Here is a 21254-nt window from a genome sequence, read left to right on the forward strand (position 1 = left end):
AAGGATGCCATGAACCCGAGCCTCTCCATCCTGGTTAACCAGGAAAGTGAATGTGCAAACACCTTCCATCTAATTCTAAGTGCCATGCTCTCGTCTCAGAGACCCCCAATCCTTTCATGGTAAACTCATAGAATTCATAGAATTTTACTAAAAGCCATACACAATTTGGAATTAGTTTTTTTTCTTCCCAGTCAAAAGTAAGTAAAAACAGACAGTACTGGATATGATAGTCACTCAGCCCATGACCTCTTAGTGATGGGATTTGAAGAGTGAGTACCATGTGCACACCAAGAGCTATGCATCCGGAATGCAACCACGAGCCCTTTCTTTTGGGCTCATCCCTCCATGTGACCACCTACCCAGGACAGCAGACTTCAGGGAGGAGGAGTCTCTGGCCATCCAGCAAACCTTGCCTTTACATCGTGTTCCTGTGCCCCATGTTTTTGTAAAAGCCAAGACAATCGCCATTTCTCTCAGAAGAATTAATTTATAAAAACGTAGTAAGTGTTCCGGAACTGCAGACACCAGAATGGTATTCCTGTGGCCTGAGTTAGGAAACTGCAGGAGTCACTCATAGTCACTGCATTTGGGGAACAACTGTAGAACTGCTGCAAATTCTGTGGTGTTAAGAAGGGCCGGGTGTGGTGGCGCACGCCTTTAATCCCAGCACCTGGGAGGCAGAGGCAGGTGGATTTCTGAGTTCAAGGCCAGCCTGGTTTACAAAGTGAGTTCCAGGACAGCCAAAGATATACAGAGAAACCCTGTCTCGAAAAAACAAAAAGAAAAAGAAGAAGGGTCACTTCTTCCGACTTGTAGAACTGGCCTCATTCTTGACTACTTCATGCTAGCTGAGGCTCTTCCTTTCACAGCTGCAGGCACAGGACTGAGAATAAGCACCACTTAGTACTGGACACGAGGTGTGTGCGTGTGTGCGTACAGGGCTATCCCTTTATTTTATTTTTTAAGATTTATTTTATGTATATAAATTTTTTGTACATATATTATATGTACATAAAAGACACAATAGCTGTCCTGAGACACACCAGAAGAAGGCATCAGATCCCATTACAGATGGTTGTGAGCTACCATGTGGTTGCTGGGAATTGAACTCAGGACCTCTGGAAGAACAGCAGTCAGTGCTCTTAACCTCTGAGCCATCTCTCCAGCCCCAAAGCTATCCCTTTATATGTGTTTCCAAGTAGAGCAAGACTTCATAAGAAGTCGTGTGACTTTCTTTTGAGAGTAAGTTGACTTGCTCCGGAGTATAGCTTATTGATAAGAGTTTGCCTGGTTGGTATGTGTTAGTGCCTGGGGTCCTTCCCAGCATCATAAAAGGTCAATAAATAAAATAAAAGCATTAAGCCCAGAATTCTAGATTGTTCTTTCTCAGATACCATATAAAACCTTTAAATGTTATTGAGATGCAAGGTTTGTAACTTGATGTATTCAAAATACATGTAATATCTTAATTCCAGGAATTTTTTTTTTTTTTGTAGTGTCTCCTATGGGGTAGTTTGTGTTCATGTCTTGTGTTAGGGACAGGAAAGCAGGAAAAACTTCAGGAATGGGTGAGCACCTTATTGTGGGAGCTGTCGCAGGAAGGAAGTGCAGCTGTAATTAGATAATAAAACCATGGAAGAGATGGTTTCAACTAGAGTAACGTCTTGTATGTCTTAAAAGTCTTCCGTTTCTGCACAAAGTTTTAGTACAGTTAAATATGGTTAATAAGCCCAGAAGTAATTAGGGCAGTGGTACAGTCAGGGACCTTTACAAAGTGGCACCACAAACACCAGCTGCTGGAGAACTTGGGATGAAGCTGCAACGTGGTAGAGCCAGAAGTACTGTAGGGAAGTACTCTGAAGCCCAGGGTGCAGCTGTGAGGACACAGAGACAGGCTCTCTCATCCATTGACCATGTATGTCAGTGGGATGACACCTCTGCAGTATAGTTAGGCTCTTCCTTGCCATTCAACCCAAAAGATGGACTTTTGGACATTTGTCTTAGAAATCCCTTATTTTCACTTAGAAACTTGTACAAATGTTTGTAGTGCCTTTATTATAATAGCCCAAAGCTGAAATCCACCCATCTATCCTTGGGACACCAATTAACCAGGCATTCCCCCAGAAATATAAGGACCATGTTTTCAGCTCATGGAGCAGAGTAGCTGAGCCCAAGGCTACGTGAGAAAAGCCTTCTAGGAGTCTGTTGCTGTGGCGCTTATGAGACAACACAAGTACAGATTTGGAGAACAGTTCAGCTATAGATTATAGTTTTCTGAAATGTGTGTTTCCTGACAAAGCATGATAACATTAGATTGTACTTAGTACACATTTTTAAAAAGTAATTCTTCAGCTAGGTGGTGGTGGCGTGCCTTTAATTGCAGCACTTGGGAGACAGAGGCAGGGTTTAAGTCTCTGGGTTAACTTGGCTTCTTCCCCAGAACAACAGAGAGTCAGAGTCACTTCTCCTTAGGAAGGACTCTGTGATCAAGACTCCACTGTTAGTCACAGTGAGTCCTTTTTAATTCATTTTTCTTTCAGGTTTCTCATCTGTGTTGCTTCTTGGCTCCTCTCAGTGAATGGCATCAGGGTGGCTCTTGTCTCCCTGGCGGCCCAGCAGTTGTGCTTTCTTGTTTAAGCGTCATCTTAAATTCCATAACGCAGACACCTCACCCCGTCTCTGGAGGATCTCCTCCAGCATGAGGAACGCAGATGAAAATCCACACTGCTAGGAACTCAGACACTGAGGTCATCATGGAAGCTCTAAAAAATGCAACTCCTTTACTGATGGTCTTGAGTCGGTTAAAATAATTCTCTAAGAAAATCTCTTTTGATAATTTCTAAATTGATCTTTTTGTTTTGAATGGCTTATTTTGGAGTTGCTTCGTTTAAACCAGTTTGCCTGACTGTGAAGTGCTTGAAGGATGCTAATGTGGTTAGAGTTGGATTACACTAGTGTGCTGGCTAGTCGTGACATACTTAACACATATGTGGACTGTCGAAGCAAAAGAAACGAGTAAGTTGTCCTCTGCCTGTAGGCTTTGCCGAGTACACACTCTGCAGATATATTGAGCACTGAAAGCTGCTGAGTTCAGAAGCCTGAGGAGGGCTTTAGTGCTGTACTTGATTTTAAACAAAACAAGTGCTGATGTCTGTCTGCCTGCCTACCTGTCTGTCTGTGAAGGGGGAGGGGACAGATGGGGTAGAGAGGGAGGGGATGAATGACTGTCTCACATTCCCATCCCTCTGTCTCCACCTCTCAAGTGCTGGATTTCGGGCATGTTCAGCAGTGCTGACCGCTTTGCCTTTTGAGAGTCTGTTACTGACATGGTGTTGCCTGTTACTGTCAGCTGTGAGTTACTGTCCAGTGTGGGATTGCTGATGGTTCATATATGCCACTCCTGATTCCTAGCAACCATCTTGGGAAATGCGTGTTCTTACCTCACCTGGATAGAGGATAAAATGGCAGCTTGGAAAGGTTAAACTAGTTATAGCTGGCAATAGATTCCTACCTGGGGTTCTGTGGATCTCACCACAGGTTGGGTGTGTGAAGGCTGGAGGGAAGCCAGCGACGGCACAGACAGTGGATGAGCCAATGAGGGAAGCCTTATTGAAGGGGCTGCCAGTGAGGTGGGTGTATAGTGTACCCTCAAGTCATCTCCCCAGAGGATGGTTACTGCCCTATCTCTGTTGTTGTAACACATATTAGTTTATACTACTGGCATGTGTACAGTACAAGAAAGTACAGAATATTCTAAGTACTAGACATTATATACTTGGTATGAGATCCTATAAAACAAACAAACAAACCAACCAACGCACCCTCCACTGCTGAGCTTTAAGTCTGTCATTCATAGAGGGCAATGTGCTCCGGAGCCGATGGTGAATGGGATGGAGCACCGAGAGCAGAGAGGCTAAGAACGGGATGGAGCACTGAGAGCAGAGAGGCTAAGAGCTGTTGCACTGTGTGCTGTTCGGTCTGTTTTAAATTGTTCAATGACATAATTTTGAATTATGTGTATTTTGTCTCTGGGAATGTAGGTACCAGTGTCCACAGAGGGCAGAGGGGTCAGATTGCCTGGAGCTGGAGTTACAGAAAGCTATAGGGTACACTTTGTGGGGGCCTCTAGAAGAGGACCATAGGCTCTTAATTGCTGAGCCATTTCTCAAGGCTGGCTACAAGTTTCTTCCCCCCAACTTTCTTACTATATAAATACATTTAAATGACTTACCAATTCTCAGATGGCACCATCATCCACCCGTAAATGTTCTTTCCTTCTGAGATTTAAGCTCGATGCTTTAGCTAAGCTGGCGAGCACAGAGTCCAGGGATCTCCCTTACCGAGTACATCACCATGCCCAGCTTACACAGGCGCTAGGGATCGAGCCTCGGGTCTTCATGTTTATATATGAATGCTTGGCCTACTGAGCTGCCTCCCCATGATAACCTTATTTTTAAAAACTTGAACTCTGCCCATTAACAACAATCCTTCCCTTCTCTTTCCCATCCTCCTTCATTCTACCAGTCTACCCCGGGTATTGTAGTTTAGTCAAGAGTAATTAGTCTCTTGGGACTTGCTTATTTACTTAATATAATGTTTATTTATTTATATATATATATATATATAAAATCATGGTGGAGCATGTATCCAAATTTCCTTCCCTTTTCAGGATGAATGACATTCAGTATTTGTGTTATTACTGCATTTGTTGAAGGTTTCCTATCTTTTTGGAACAGAACTGGTTGACAAGATAGAATGAAATATAGTTACTTTCCTCCGGGAACTCAAATTTACCTGTTTTAGCATATTTATAAATCAGTCTCAAAAGACCACTTGCTGCTCCTTCAAAGAATGGGATTTCACTTCCCAGCACCTACACCAGTGGCTCACAGCTGCCTACGTGGCTAACTCCAGGCTAGGCACAGAAACACACACACACACAAGTAATTGTTTTTTAAAAACGGATGAACGGTTTGTAGATTGTAGAAACAATCACCATGGAACAAGGTGGAGGGTCACCTGAGAAGACGGCAGTGACTAATGAATAGCTCAGTGCCATGGGCAGGCAGTGTGGTGGGAGGTCCCTGTAGAGAGGGCACAAGGGCAAGGGCTCAGCATTGGGAAGGAAGCAGTGTGGGATGTGGGTAGATGCTGCGGTCTCCTATGGCAGATCTGTCACCTTCTGTCCAGTGCCTGCTGGAGCGCCCACCACTGCACCTTTGCTTCCTCAGCTGAACTCGATACAGAGCACACACAGAAGGCCCTGGAGATGGAGCACACCCAGCAACTGAAGCTGAAGGAGCGGCAGAAGTTCTTCGAGGAAGCCTTCCAGCAGGACATGGAACAGTACCTGTCCACAGGCTACCTGCACATCGCAGAGAGGCGAGGTGAGCTGGGGCAGTTCCAGGCTGCCTGCAGAGCTTGGGTATGGGTTAGAGTCCTTGTGCTTAGACCCTAAGATGAACATGACTGCTGTGATCATGCCTGAGGTGACATTGCAATTAAAGATGAAATTATACAGCATTTTGAAAAGTATTTTGTTATTTTATGGTGTTCAGGATCCACCAAGGGTCTTAGACATGCTAGGCAACTACTTACTTGTCTGAGCCAGAAAAAAAAAATGTTGTAGGTTTAAAAGGAAAAGAAATGACCTATAATTATAGTGTGGTCCTTTTCAGGCTGTTTAGTCTATAGGCCACTGCTACCACAGTCAACATCACTGTAGCTGACTTCTCAAATGCCATCAGAGCTCTTCCTCCCCAGTGTTAATAGGAGAACATTTCATTGTGACTGGCGTACAGTTTGAGAGGTTTAGTCCATTGTCATCATGGTGGGAATCATGGCAGCAGGCAGACAGATACAGTGTTGGAGAGCGGAGACTTCTACATCTTGGTCCACAAGCAGCAGCAGGAGAGGATGTACCACAGGAGGATTAGACTGAACATTGGAGAGCATCAGACCCTCCCCCACAGTGACACACTTCCTCCAACAAGGCCATACTTCCTAATGGTGCCACTTGGTATGGGCCAAGCATCCAAACACAGGAGTCTGTGGGGGCCGTTCCTATTCAGAGCACCACATTCCACTCCCTGGTTCCCACAGGCCTGTAGCCAAGACATAATGCAAAATGCATTTAGTCCAACTTCAAAAGGCCCCATAGCCTATCACAGTCTCAACAATGTTTAAAAGTTCAAAGCTCAAAGTCTCTTCCGAGATTCATGCAATCTCTTAACTGTAATCCCCTATAAAATCAGAACAAAATCAAAAAATGGATCACATACTCCCAAAATATAATGGCATAGGTTATACATATTCCAAATGGAGGAATGAAGCCTGTAAGGAAATACTGGATCAAAGCAAGACCGCTGGCCAGACTCTAAACCCTGCATTTCCATGTCTGGTGTCAAATCCTTTCCAAACAGTCCTTTTTCCTGGGCTGGTTCCATCAGGTATCCTCGGGCCCTGGCGTCCCTAACATCTTGGGTCTCTAAGGGTATCCAGGCTTTATCCTCACAGCTTCACACAGTGGCCTTGCAAAACCTTCCTGCCACATGCCTAGCCTCACCTGTTTTCCTTAGTCGTGGCTAGAAATCTCATAACCCCTTTCATGCAGTGGCCTCTCTGGTACTCTATGCAGGGACACCCCTGACACATTCCTGGCCTCAGTAGCTTTCCTTGGACATGAAGGGAAATCCATCCTTGATTCTGAAGCCAGAACCATGTGGCTGTCAAGTTCTGCCTCTTGCTTGGGCTGGAACCTAGCTCCCTCATTCAATTACAACTTCACTAGCTTTCTGTTTTCTATGGTTTCCTTCACTGCCTAAGCTTGGCTGTCCTGGAACTTGCTCTATAGATCAGACTGTCCTGGAACTCAGAGAGCTGTAGGCCTCCAGAGTGCTGGGATTACCATACCTGGACCCAAAGTGTTCTTTAATTTCTTTTCACTGTATGGACGCTTAGCTGGGTGGGTCCCTGCCCTGAGGGCACTACTGCCTTTATTCCATTTGTCATCTAGCTTTTCTTTAATTTGTTTATATCCTTGAGCACTGGCTTTACCTCCTTCCTTCCTAGTGCACCTTTTCTTTTTTCTTTTTCCTTCTTGTTCTTGCTCTCTTCAGCCTCAACACTGTAGCTGTCTTCAGACACACCAGAAGAGGGCATCAGATGTCATTACAGATGGTTGTCAGCCATCATGTGGTTGCTGGGATTTGAACTCAGGACCTCCAGAAGAGCAGTCAGTCAGTCCTCTGAGCCATCTCTCCAGCCCCCACCCTCGGGTCCCTTTTCATTATAGACCTTTATAAGCATGGCATTAATAACCACAGGACACAGTCCAAACTAGGCTCTTTTGGAATCTTGTCTGAAAATGTAATTAATTTAAAAAAAACTCTTCAATTTAGCCTCAGGCAGATTTTTTGAACATAGGTTAAAAAGGAGACACATTCGTCACCAAAATATCACAAGAATAATCTCTAGGTAACATACTAACCCTCTTCTCCACTGAGGCTTCTTGAGCCAGGTCCCAACAGTTCAGATCACCCCAACCACACTGTCTCTCATGCTCTTACTAGTATGGCCCACTAAGCATCCCGAAAGTATCCCATAGCTTTCCTAACACAGAGGCCCAAGGTGCAAATTATACTAAACAAAACCATGGGTAGGACTATCAGAGCAAAACCCTAGGTAGGTCCCCCATGTCCTAACTTTTGTCTTAGTTGGAGTTTTATTGCTGTGTGAAGACAGGATGACCACAGCAACTTTTATAAAGGAAAACATTGTAAGAACTCTTTGTTGCTGAGAAATTTAACTCTGCCCTGTTGAGTTTGGCCCAGCCTATCTTGAATGTATGTTATAAAGCCAGAGGAGGCAAAGATGAAAAGAAAGGTTTCCTCAGATGTTTCTATATTCTCAGGGAGACATGACACATAGCCTCATGGGATGATTACCCGGAGCTGATAGGTCCAAAGGTACTCTTCTCTGCCTGCCTGCCTGCCTGCCTGCCTGCCTGCCAAGCAGTAGAGGCCAGCTAGAACTAGGATCCTCTGGGTTCCAGTCTCACTCAGACCACACCACCACCCAACTTCATGTTTCTCTCCCCTCCCTCCCTCCCTCTCTCCCTCCCTTTTCTCTGGGGGAAAAAAACACCACCACCACCAACAACAACAACAAAAACCCCAAAAAGTTCCTACATAAAACACCCACACAACATCAAGTCTGTGTCCCCATCAGGCATGTCCTGGAGTGTGTACCCATAACATCCCAGAAAACTATTCCCCTTCCCCAGCATCTATCAGTTACAAAGAGCTTCCTGGTTAGAGATAGAACTTTGTGCCCACTTCCTCTTCTCTGTGCTGGCTTTTGTCTGGCATGAAGGTGAGCAGACCTTGTCCATTTCTGTAACAGTCTGTGAGTTCATATGTGTCTTAGTCCAGTTGTGACTGGAAGGTGTTGTTTCCTTGGAGTCAACCAGCACCTCTAGCTCTTACAATCGTTCAGTCTCTTCTTCCATATAAATGTCTAAATCTCGAGGAGGGATGGGAAGAAGACGCCCTACTTAGGACCCAATGCTCTGTCTTACGTTGTAGGGTTGTTTGTTGTGGGTCTGTGTTAACACCCATCAAGAAGCAAGCAGTAGTTTCTCTGATAGAGTTGAGTAAGACTGTGTGTGGTAATGTCAGTAGCAGTAGTTTATTGTTCTGTTCCTCTAGCATAATCATAGGAATCATTTTCCTTCTAGGTTTGTGACCTATCTAGTCTCAGATCTGGGACTCCTTTAGCAGTCTCAAGATAAGCTATGAACCTCAAAGCTGATTTTTCAAAAGTGGGTGGTCACTCCCATAACGTTTGGGCCACTATTGCACCTGTATGTCCCTGGGTTTGTAGCTGGGTGACACCGATGACTATATTTCCTCCTCTGCTAGCATGTTGTCTTAGTTTTCTGTTACTCGGATAAGAGGCTTACAGTTTCTGAAGGTTAGATTCCATGAGGATCGGGACAGAGCATGCAATCATTCAGGCAGGCATGGAACTTCATGAAGCATCCGGATCCTCAGGTGCATGTGCACACACGCACGCACAGACACACACTCACAGAACTAAAGAATGGCGTGCATCCTAGTGACTGACACGCCTCCAACAATGCCACACCACCTAATCCTCAGCTTCACCAACTGGAAAGCAAACACTCAAATCTATAAGCTAGTGGGAGCCATTCTCATTCAGTCCACCACAGCTGCAAAGTACTTCCAGCACCACAAAGGCTATCAGTAGGGCTGGGTGCCAGCTTGACTGCTGATGCACAGTGGCATTAGTGCTCTTTTCAGGAATAGGGCTTCACCATCAGGCTGTGGAAGGAAACCATTAGCCTTTGACAGTAAGTCTTTCACTGAGTCTACATGTTGACTTTCACAGTTCTCTGATAAAACAGTAATTCTCAAGGTGACTTGCTCTGGCCACCTTACGTTTGTGTGTTCTTTAGTGTTGTCACACTAAATGAGGACATTCCCCTGTGACTTTTTTAAGTGTTTCATTAAGTACTAGCTAGACTCTATGGGACATCTGGCAATGTCTGGGGACAAGACTTTGCTTTTAAGTGGGTTAAAGGTGTCCCACTGGATCTCACAGGCAGAGGCACCGCTGAGCTCCCTAACCCACACAGGCCAGCATCAGTCTTCCGATGCAGAGAATGATGGACAATAGTCCCCGCCCCATTACCTCCTTTGTCCTTGTTCCTAGGTCTTCAGTAAACTTAGTTTGATTGGAATTGTAATATGTTTCTAAGACTCACAACTGACCAATTTCTGCAATCAGTGTTGGGAAACATTCTCGGGTTACCCTGGGCGGATGGCGGGCGGACATACCCTAGACACTGAGCGGGACCACTGCTCTAGTGGTTTGTTTCTGGGCTCCAGGGAGCCACTGCTCGTCTTCGCTTTGGCAAAATTCAGTTTTGTAGCCAGGCACGGCAGTACATGCCTGTACTTTGCAACCCCTGAGCCATGGCAGGAGAACTGGACTTTTTTGGGCGTCTTTTTTTCTGAGGTAAGACCTCACTACCTAGCCCTGCACAGCATGGAATTCACTGCAGCCAGGCCAGTCTGAAATACTCAGAGATCTGCTTGTTTCTACCTTCTGAGTGCTAAGATCAAAGGCACCAATGGTATCCATTTTTCTATGAGAAATATAGACTCAGTTTTCTTTATTCGGTAGTAAGACATCCAATGCTAAGAATTTCCATTTTAGTTGAATTTGACAACTTTTGATGTTGTCATATTTTTTCATTAATACTTACTTGACATAAGTTAGGTGAAAGTTTTTCTACTTCGATTAGGACAGCTTTCTAAAACCATAATGACTAATCAACAGCTGTGAATAAATCTGGTGCTCTAAAGGCTGAGGCGGGAGAATCACAAAATTGGGGCGATTGTGAAACAGATACATAGCCTGAACTCATGCTGTAGTCTCAGCCTCCCCTGTGCTGGGATTAAAGATGTGAGTCACTAGGCTAGGCAGGTATAGTTCATTTCCATGTGGTGAATAGCTTGGTCCATCCTACAAGTTCAACATTATTCTTTTCCAGGCTGAGGTCAAAGGCTGGGCTTGAATCCAGAAGACTGCTGACACCACAGCACCCAGCCACACTCTCTAGAGCCCCATGGGGGCGCGAGGGCCGAAGGGGGAGTGCCACTCCCAACCGCACCCACAGTAGCTGTGTCATTAGTGCAGTTGCCCCTATGGGTTTCACATTGGAAAGGTGTGAAAGCTTTGGTGACATCCAATATATTCCAGTCCATCTTGCCTACCTAAGCTTACCCTGACTGGCTCAGAATGACACTGTCAGAACCATCAGCGAAATTATTCACTCTAGTGAACTTGGATATGTATGAGCCTAGAGCTAACCTGACTCCATCCTCATTTGTAGGAGGCTGTGTGTGCTCATACCTAATGTTGAGGAACTGACTGACTGACTGACTGTACCATCTACTTATTTTCTGCTGGGCTCACTCCCATCTTCAGCTTGTGCAAAAGCTTAACTTTCAGTGGGGAACTCGTTTACCTGGTCCATGTTAGGAGCCTCACGGACATTGACTTACCTTCCATCTGTGCTGTTTGTTTTTGTTTGTGCTGCCCCTCGATCTGCAGCTATCTCCTCATCTGTGAAGTCCAGGGTTCAGAATGTATCCATCCCAGGCCCGTTCTCACTCCTAGCATTACTTTCTTGGCTGCTGGTTGGGAGGTGACTACCTAGGACTAAGAGGCACTTGGCCTTGGGCACTCAGGCCCTGTGGCCCTGAGTCCTTCTCATGCTACCACCGTAGAATTAATTGCAGTTTTGGTTACGTTGACACGGGATGGAATTTCCTGACTTCCTTCTGACCCATGAAGACAGCTCTGACCTACCCCTGCATGCTATAGGAGTACCCTGTTCCAAATACCACCTACATGAAAGGTAAGTTAGGACAGCTCAAGACTGGAATGTCATTTGGTGAAGGCATGAACTAGGAGCAAACAGTCTAATTAGCCCAATGAAACTCACCATTTACAATGAAGAGCAAAAAGTCCCATCTCTTTTATCAGAGCCCATGGGCAGCATGTCATCCATGGAAGTGAATGTGGACGTGCTGGAGCAGATGGACCTGATGGACATCTCGGACCAGGAGGCTCTCGATGTCTTCCTGAACTCCGGTGGAGAGGACAACATTGTGATGTCCCCTGGTGTGGGTAAGAGTAATGACAACACTAAAGTCACATCTCTTAGCCCAGCTTCTTCCTCCTCCACTGCTTCCAGTGAGCTGATCAGGTCCCAGAGGACTGGGGAAGTGTTAGCTCTCCTGTGTGGCTCACACACAGCACCCTCATTTCCTGCTCACTGAGCAGTTGCTTCCTAACCCTGACCAGCTTTCCTAATGAGGTGGTTTTGTTTGTCACCACTGCACAGCTAGCTTTTCAGTTTCTTTCACATAAATGATGGAAGGGCAACCCTCGGCCTCAGCTATATATAGGCCCACAGTACTGAGGGTCCGAGAAACTCAGCTATATATAGCCCCACAGTACTGAGGGTCCGATTTCTCAGACCTTACCCTCTCAGCCCTTTGAAGAGCCATGATTTAGTCAGTGATTATGTGTAAAAATCTTGATTCCTTGAAAATCCTTATAAAATTGGAGGAATGCTAAAGGCCAAGTAAGTCATCTTAGCACGAGTGAATAGAAATTGAAGGAGCTAAGTTATCAAAGATTGGTGTCTAATAGAAACTAGTGTCTAATAGAATAGAAATTGAAGGAGCTAGGGTATCAAGGATTGGTGTCTTTTTTTACCATGTATTTAGAACTGAACCTTACACGGCTTTAAAGACTTCTTCATCTTACCACTGTCACAATAGAATAGGTGGTCAGATAGCTTGTTAACCTGTGAACCATACAACTAGGCTGAGGGACAGGATCTCGGACAGTTGTCCTCAATGGCAGTTCCCAAATGCAATACTTCAGTCAGAGGCTTTTTCTACTTTCTTCAACAGAGATGGAATCCAACCCCAGCCAGAATGAAATGAGTCCCTCAGAATCAGCATCCCAGCCACCTGCCTCACCCTCTGCCTGCACTGACCTGGACACTGCTGATGCCCCCCTCATCCAGTCTGATGAGGAGGAGGTACACGTGGACACGGCCTTGGTCACATTACATACTGACAGAAAGTCTACCCCAGGTGTCAGTGATGACAGTGACCAGTGTGACTCAACTCAGGACATTTAAGTGACTTGTCAGCTGTGCGCAGAATCCTCCTGCAAAGCCAGGTGCTTAGAGGTTTTCAATTTTACACAATTGCTAATGGGATGTAAGAACCATTAGAGAAGCGCTCACAATAAAGCTTATGGAATAAACACTGTGCAGCCGGTGAGTATATGGGTTGTACAGAGGCACCATGCCCTACCATACTGGGAGGCAGAGTCTGTTATGTTAGCAATAAGCAATAGTGGTCAAATCGGGATCTGAAGAACTTAATTTTACAACCTGGGAAAGAAACTTGCTTCCCAAGGTCCCCAGGGCACGAGCTAGCCTACTTACAGCCCAGAATGGTGAGTAGTGCCACAGACATGCCTCTGTAGCTCCGCTCTCTGGCCCACTGACCAAAGAAAGCCCAGTCCCTTCCCACAAGACAGACAAAATGTCCAAAAAACGTGTTTTTATTATTAAACCTTGTAGTACAAACCTGAAAAGTAAACAAAGAACTGGCAATAACCACACAGAGCCTCCCGGCGGGAGGGGTGCAGAGCAGCGCTAATAAATTAAATGTCGAACTGTAAGCCATAGGCGAAAGGTTACTGACAAAGAGGGAAAAGTCCACAGCAAGGCCATAGAAACTGGACGACCACATTGGAAACACTCGACTGTTAGGTAATCGTTAAATAGTCCAAAGCAGTTCAGTCCTCTGCAACAACAGCCACCAAAGTGGATCCTAGACGTTCCTGGCAGTCACCACTGGCGAGCTCAGTGCAATATGGGTAGCTACGGACTGATCCAATTATGAAACAAACAACAGCTTGTGAAAACAGCTTCCCTTTTTTATTCCACACATACTGTACACACAGCCGGAGAAGGGCAACAGTTACTCCACTACCATGTCCTGTTGCTGTTGAGTGATGTAAGCAGCACTTATACATGTCACAAGAGAACCCTGTAAGCATCCAATCAGCCGATGAAGAAACGGAAACGTAAGGCTTTTCTCCATCTTCTCTCACCCCTTCCCTCCCCACCAAGAAAAGGCTCAAGTATTTAAAACAATTTACAGGAGTATGTACAAAAGGGATGAGTTTTTTTTTTCTTTTTTTCTTTTTTGTTAAAACATGAAGAGAAAAAATAGACAAGAGGAGCACAGATGTGTTTTCACATTCAAAAAGAACTGCAGACTTAGTGGCTCTAAGTGTGAGGGAAACAAAGATTAATGCTGATGTGAGGGACATAAGCAGAGATGGAGGTGGAATGTCGGGAAATTGCACATGGATGACAGGGAAGCACTTACAGTCAACTGCTGTTCCTTTTCCTCAAGGATGCTATTGAAGGGCTTTTTGTTTTTTTTGTTTTTTGTTTTTTTTTGATAAAGTAGCCAACAGCACCAAAAAAAAAAAAAAAAAAAAAAAAAATAACAATGGATTTCCTAATGAAATCAGGCACAGGTCTCCCTCGGTGACCCTCCAAGGCAGGCAGTCTTTGTCTTTGTCTCCCTCTCCCTCAAACGGATGCATAGTGATGTGCTGGTATGAGAACCTCGTCACTCAAACCTCACAGTTTGCCTTCAGCTGCCATAACCGCCCAGCCAAAGAAACAGGGCTCTCCGGTTCCAAAACTTACAAGCTCCCTCCGCACGTGACAGAAGAAAAGACAGCCAAAGTAAAGCCATTTCAAGTTTTCTTTTTTCTGTATGTGTGTGTGTGTGTGTGTGTCTTCTATCCCTTTTCCAATCTAGAAAAATCTCGTCTGACTGATGGTTTTAAAATTTGTTCTCCAAACTTCACCATCTTCAAAAAAGGGTTAAAAAGCCTTTATTCCTCAACAGTTACCAAACAAAACAGAACAAAAATAAACAAACAAAAGAAGGCTTTTCTCAGCCATGGGGCGATACAAATTAATACAGCCCCTCAAGGGTTTTAGACAGTGAGTGTACGGCAGCTTCCAAACCTGACTGCAGTATCTAGATATCTACGTACAAAAACTTGAACAGTTTAATGCTAAAACAAAATCAGTTCTCTAAAACCAGAAGAAACTCTTCTTTAGAGCTAGTGCAAAGACAGCTTGTATCCTACAGCAAGTACTCCAAACTAGAATATAGTAATTACAAAAAATATATAAGTGACCATGGGTTCGGCATCTTCATGAGGATGGGAGCCGAGATGGCGGCACGTCCACGGTCGCTCTCTTGCGGGGACCTCTTTTTGGTGTGGGTTTGTTGAGACAGTTCTCGATGCCACCGTGTTTGCCAGACACTTTACCACATATCTGGTTGACCAAACTGATGATCTGCTCCTGCCAGGACAGACAGACAACATTAAGTTAGTGCAGCAGAGGGGTCCCAGGCACCAAATCCTATAACTTATCAGTGTGTGTCACTGGACAGCAGCAGGCTTTCTAAGTAGCTTTAGGAGTCAGAGATGCAGAGGACTTGTGAACAGGGCAGGGAGATACCTACGGAAAGCCCTGTGGCTGACCAGACTGCTGAGCACCGTACACACCTCGCTGCCTCGTGGGGGATCTGACACTTTATATAACTCTCATAAAGAACTCAGATGCCTCCACACTCTCCGTCTCCTGAAACTGCTTCAGATAGGTGGAAATAGGGTAAAAGCTGAGGCTGCAGGCCCTCTCTGAGAGCCAACAGGACAAGAAAAATCCAGAAATTTAACAACAGCATCCAAATATGAGACGTTACAGATTGAAGCTTTGCTAAAGTTCTCTAGCATGTGACATCCAGCAGCTCACATGACTCATTGTGTGTGACCTCTGCATTAGAGGGGAAAATGGGTCAGCGATATCCCTTTATTTCACCCAAGAGGACCATGCAACTCTCTACTAAAAGGTATCCATAGCTGGGTATGGTGGCACACATGTGCAATCACAGCTCTGCAGAGGTTCTAGCAGAACATACTTGGGACCAGCCAGGGACACAAAGGAAGGAGATGTCTCAAAAACAAGAGAGCATAGGCAAGAAGCCTACCCCTGCACCAGGAGTGAGGAATGGAGGCAGCCTGGACACAAGACTCCAGGTTCACACAGTCAAGTTCTGCCTCTAAAAAGCCTACAAACAGTTGAAGGATGTGACATAGTCCCCTGCCTCCTCAAAACCAGCTCCTTTGTGAAAGCCTTGCCTGGCTATCTTCAGGCCTGGGAGCCCTGCTCTTCCTGGGAGCTTCACAGTACATCTGGAACCCCTTGTGTATCTGTCATTGGGCTGCACAAGGAGTAAACTAAGAGCTTGTGTCTATCGTACAGCTATCCTACAGCTACCTTTCTCAGTCCGTCCAGCTGAACACAACTGAGGACTGGTGCTGACTCTTTACAACAGCAAGCCTCTGGCAGAGGGAGAGGCTGCTTCCAGATATGCTCCTGTTCTTTCAGGACTTTAGTCCCAGTAAAATGTGGCTTCCTACCCCACTGCTCAGTTTGTAGAATGCACTTTTAGAATATGCGCAGATTTACACTCCCTGGCCCTGCCTACTGCTGCCAACTCTGGGTCCTGGCCCGGGTCTTTGGAAGAAGCACATGGGACAGGATGCCAGCTGGTAATTCCTACTCATTGCTGAGATTTCATTTTAATTAAGCACATTGTGACATTTACTGTTCATGTGACAGAGTAGGGACCAAAGAAGCTATGTTGCTGCCATTGAACAAAACGGATACAAATAGACCTACACTCTACTTTCCAAGGGAAAGATTCTGTTGGTCAAGTTAGGACTAAAAGGCAGTGCTTGGGACCACATGGATGACATGCTGCCTGCCCAGCCAGCTACAGAGCTGGGGAACACACAATAGTGGTGGGCACTGTCCAAAAGATGGTGCCTGAAGATGGGAACCAGGTTGCCATATGTGCAGCACTGGTCAGACCAGGATGAGCACACCCCAGCACTGGAATGATGCAAGCCTGTGAAAGCCAGTGGTGGCAGTTTAAGATGTTCCTTGATCCCAAGAGGAGTGACAAGGACTGCAGAGTCCAAAAGCATCTACAGGAATGAGATCATGAATTGGGGGTTGGGAGCGTGTGAGGGGACATGGAGGAAGGGGGCAGGGAAGTGTATACACTACATCACTGAACATGCTAGGGTACCAACTGGGATGCTAAATGGTATTCCACATTGAGATTTCTTTGGACTGGGGTTCATTTGAAACAGCTGCTCTCAACCTGTGGGTCACAGCCCCTTTGCAGGGGTTAGGCAACCCTTTCACAGGGGTCTCAAGATATCCTGCTTATCTTACTAGATACTACGTACATAACAATTCATGACAAAAGTACAGTTAATACGTAGCAACAAATAGTTGAGCGTCACCACAACGTGAGACGAGAGCTGCAACATCAGGAAGGCTGAGAACCACTGGTTTAGAAAGTAACGTGAATGTGATGTGTAGAACTGGATATAAAATTCAAGAGCATGAAAAGTGTATGGACCTGAAGACATAGTATGGATCCCACATAGACACGATCCCCAGCAGGTGGACAGCACAGGAAGCCATATTCCTCCAGGACTGCCTGCCTGGGAGTTAGACCCTCAGTCTAAAGCATTCAACTACGAACAGAGGCCATGGTCAGTGTTCCACATCATGCAGAGAGCACGGCCACCACCACTCCAGCACTGACTCAGAGGTCACTACAGAGTGCACAACAATGCCACAGCCTGTAAGGTAGACATGGGACTCAAGTCCTGGGACTCAAATGATCCCTTCCCTGCCACACTGCATACTGTCCACAGCCAAGAAAGTCCTTGAGGCAGCTCCTTCTGCATGTTCCTGGCTATACAGACAAGGGTTGGGGGATGCTCAGATACACATTCCAGCATCTCAGCATCTCATGAGGCTGCCATTGCAACCACCCTCTCTATTCTAGGGCTAGGACTCAGGCCAATCACAGTACTCCTCTCTATTCTAGGGCTAGGACTCAGGCCAATCACAGTACTCCGTTTCCTTAGTGACTGGGACAGTGCAAATCCTGGGATAGATAGCACTGCCAGGAGAAGCAGGACATCATTTAGCAGGTAGGGCTAGCACTGCCAGGAGAAGCAGGACATCATTTAGCAGGTAGGGCAAGACTAAGTAAGGAAAAGGTGACAATTGGCTCATGAGAGGGCAAGAAGTTGTCTGGCTAGGAAAAGTCGAGAAGCAGAAGAACAGGGTTTCCATGGCTGATAGTGTAGCCACTAGGCAAGCAGAGTGATGCCCGATGACCCACACAGAAGGCTCTGGGGCCACAAGACAAAGCTCTGGGCACAAGTAGTCCTTCCCAACACACAGTATCGAGGCAGCTGGCACTGTGAACAGCTCTGGAGAGCCATGTCTGGAGTCAGGTACCTCCTATGTAGGGAGTAACCTTGCTGAATGGAGGAAGCAATAGAATCGGGCAGAGTCCGTGAGAACAAGAGATACATGGAAAGAGGTTGGAAAACAAGCCAAGGCCGATCTGTAGACTGAGTGCCGAGGATGTGAGGACAGATGGGGGCCAGACACACTGAGAACAACTCAAGCTACCAGCTCTCCTTCACTTAGAGTGACAGTGGTTCCATTCAGTCTCCACCCTGTAAGCATGGCTAGGCACTAAGCTAACTTCAACTCGGTTCTAAGTCAGAACTCACCTCGTCGTAGCGGTACATCAGCTTCAGTCCACGGCAAGACTTCTGCTTCTCCACATGGCGCAGTGCACACTCCAGGCAGAACACGACGTTCTCGTTCTCCTGTACCACCTGTAGGGACAGGGTTCAAGGGGGTCTGTCCACACATCTGCCCAAACCTGACTCAGTGACTCACAACAGTACACACTGGTAAGAAACCCTGCAACAGGGTCTTCAACTAGGGCAGTGGGAAGGGGAAGGATGTAAGAAAGGAACAGCTCCTGCCTTAGCTCTCCTCCAGAGAAGGGACAAAATATACTGGCACTGCCTCAGAGGTCCGGGCTTGGGAAGTTTCTGACCAAAATACTCCTGATAATAGCACCCCAGAGGACATGCAGGGTATTGCGACCCTGTCAGCTTCCAGGAACATGTAAACCCCTGTGAACAATCTCCAATATAGCCATCAAGTACTACTGCCTACCAAACAAGTGCCCTGCTGTTGTGGATTTGGCCTTAACTTGCATTGTGTTGAGTTCCCTGCCCCAAGTTGGTTCTGACTGGTGAATAAAGTTGGAACTTGAGGATTCCTGGGCAAGGGGACCAAGAGAAGAGAGCCAAACTGCAGAAGGAATAAGACGCAGGCTTGAGAACTCCAGAAGGGAGAGCATACCAATCATGTGAGAGGTGGGGAAGAGTGGGCCCAGAGGACCCTCATGGGGTCTAGGGAAGCAAAGATGGAATGTAGATTTTAGTAAATAATTCAGGAGGCATGAACATAGATGTTTAGGAGTGGCCCAGCAATTGAGCTGATTAAGGTATATTAAATTTAAGTCCGTCCGTCCCCCCCCCCCCCCCCAAATCTCTTTGTGTCTATCTTTCAAGAATCCAGAACAGGTAGCAAGGAGCTTGTGGCCGGGTGATTAGAGCAGATTAAGCAACTATGGCTACATCCCGCTACCTAAGGTAACAGGAAAGCCACTGACCACAGAGGGCCTAGAAGAAGGGCCTGTGTACTTTTCTCCTTTATATAACCCTCAAGTCCTGCCACCTGTATGTTACAAAAAGAAATAGGAACAATGGTCTCAACACTTGGGTGCAAATATTTGGCAGGCCTTTAAGTCTAAGGCTTTTATTTCAGAAGCCTCCATGCAAACAAAAATTTCAAAAGAACGGGTTGCCTTTGAAAGATTCCAAGAACTAATCATAAATTCAGTGGTTATAAGCAAAACATATTTATTACTATTAATAAAACCCCGAGGTTAATCTTTATTGCCAGCCTGATAGAATTTAGAATCACAGAGGAGGATGCAGGCTGGGAACGTCTGAGGGTGATTCCCAGTATGAAGGTGTAACGGGATGTAGGTGTGATACTAGTGGTATAAAAAGCAAGGGATTTACGGGAGCGCACCAGTGCGAGATAGAACTGCCCACTGTGGCCAAGTGACTCCCACTCCTGCTACCATAGTGAGAGGAGGCTGGGGTCTGAAGAAAGCCCTGAAGCAGGCCGTGGTGGGCCACACACTGGGCTCTCATGCATACACTCACCATGGACAGGTAGCACAAGTGCTGGCAGATCTGGCACCTCCTCTCTGAAGTTTCCAGCTGTAGCCACTTTCGAGGCTTTTTCTTCCCATCCGCCACTGTGCTGTTGCCATCGTGGCTGCCATAGCGTGCAGAAGAGTGAAGGCCAGCCTCGAACAACTGCCTGCGCTGCCGCAGCTCTGTATCCCTGTGCAGGGAAGTGGCAGGTGTCATCAGAAGGTCAATGGCCACAATGAATACCTGCTCCCGGCTAAAAAGGACATGTCATCACCCCTTTAGACTAGACTACAGGGTCAGCCACGGGGAAAGAGGCCCAGCAACCTTCCTTTTCTATACTATTATTATCAAAAACCAAGTTCAGCACTGACCCCAAAGAGCTTGGGAGCACTCTTCAATATCAGCTCACTAAGAGCTTCCCATTATCAGACAGGAAGATGGAGGAAGAGCAGAGGACCAAAGGAAAAAGTCCCAGTCCCCCTGGGCCTGCTCCCCTGAGGCCCTGAGACCCAGATCTGCACTACCTGAGCTCGTCCAGAAGGGCTGAGATGGTACTGAGGGTGGGACCATTTTCCTTTTTTGCTTCTGCTTGTGCAATCTGGTAGAGCAACTTCTCCATGGAGAATGGCTTAGCTATATGGCGGCGCTTCATCTCCTGAAAGAAGAATCACCTTTACAAAGGGTCTGTTTCCATGATTAAGTAAGAGCCGAGGGTCCCAGTGGCAGAGAAGCTGTGGGAGTTTCTGGAGTGGCCATTGGACCTAGATTAATGCTATTAGGTGTTCAACCATTGTGCTTACCTGGAGAATAATAGTACTGAGTACCAGGTTCCAAGAGAAGTCCCGGCACCTCACTGCCAGCATGAGGCAGAGAGAAGCACAACTATATCTGAGTGGTCCCACAACTGTGGCGTGGCCAGTAGTAGAAGTCAAAAGCTTAATATAAACCTCAAAAACTTTCCTATAAAAAGTTCCAGGCATGGAGGCTCTCCAGCACGAATGACAGCACCTCAGAGGCTACACATCCAGTGCCTAAGGACGCCTGCTCTGCTTACCTTGGCAGTCTCGAAGCCCATGCTTGTCCACTGGGTGGTAGCAAAGTGCACTGTCTCTGAGACGTTGTAGCCACAACATACTTTGGACACAAAGGATCCCGGGAAGCAGACGACAAACTGCCCACTCTGCTGTACAGTCCTGTGGACCTTGATCCCCTTCTTGCACAGCACCTCTGGGGAGATCTGGGGAGAAAGTGCCAACTGAGAGATGCATGGCCCTTGCTGCTCTGCTGGGCAACCCCTCTGCACCACGGACCCCATGGACACCAGCCAGGTTATGGGTAAGTTCATCTGTACAGGAATTCTGATGGAGGGACTGCCTAACAAACCAGATTATGATTACCCTTCAGAAAATATC

At 46.3% G+C, this 21254-nt stretch overlaps 2 protein-coding genes across 6 annotated transcripts in view; one reads left to right on the forward strand and one right to left on the reverse strand.

The window, feature by feature from the left end:
• Positions 1-12876, forward strand: part of Dtnbp1 (dystrobrevin binding protein 1) — an 80534-nt gene extending 67658 nt beyond the window's left edge. Inside the window, exons 8-10 of the mRNA XM_021180049.2 lie at positions 5232-5387; positions 11578-11721; positions 12516-12876. Coding sequence (XP_021035708.1) covers positions 5232-5387; positions 11578-11721; positions 12516-12748 — 533 coding nt within the window. The 3' untranslated portion in view covers positions 12749-12876. The remainder of the gene's footprint in view (positions 1-5231; positions 5388-11577; positions 11722-12515) is intronic.
• A 287-nt stretch (positions 12877-13163) lies between these two features.
• Jarid2 (jumonji and AT-rich interaction domain containing 2) overlaps positions 13164-21254 on the reverse strand; it is a 187485-nt gene continuing 179394 nt past the window's right edge. For all 5 annotated transcript variants that reach the window (XM_085831134.1, XM_085831133.1, XM_085831132.1 and 2 more), the window contains 5 exons: positions 20897-21079; positions 20367-20497; positions 19849-20032; positions 18328-18435; positions 13164-15016 (listed from right to left, as the gene is read on the reverse strand). In XM_085831134.1, the coding sequence (XP_085687260.1) occupies positions 14864-15016; positions 18328-18435; positions 19849-20032; positions 20367-20497; positions 20897-21079 (759 nt within the window). In that variant the 3' untranslated portion in view covers positions 13164-14863. The remainder of the gene's footprint in view (positions 15017-18327; positions 18436-19848; positions 20033-20366; positions 20498-20896; positions 21080-21254) is intronic.

The sequence above is a fragment of the Mus caroli genome, unplaced genomic scaffold (genome assembly GCF_978045245.1).
Source record: "Mus caroli unplaced genomic scaffold, Mus_caroli_1 scaffold_15, whole genome shotgun sequence".
Lineage (NCBI taxonomy): Eukaryota > Metazoa > Chordata > Mammalia > Rodentia > Muridae > Mus > Mus caroli.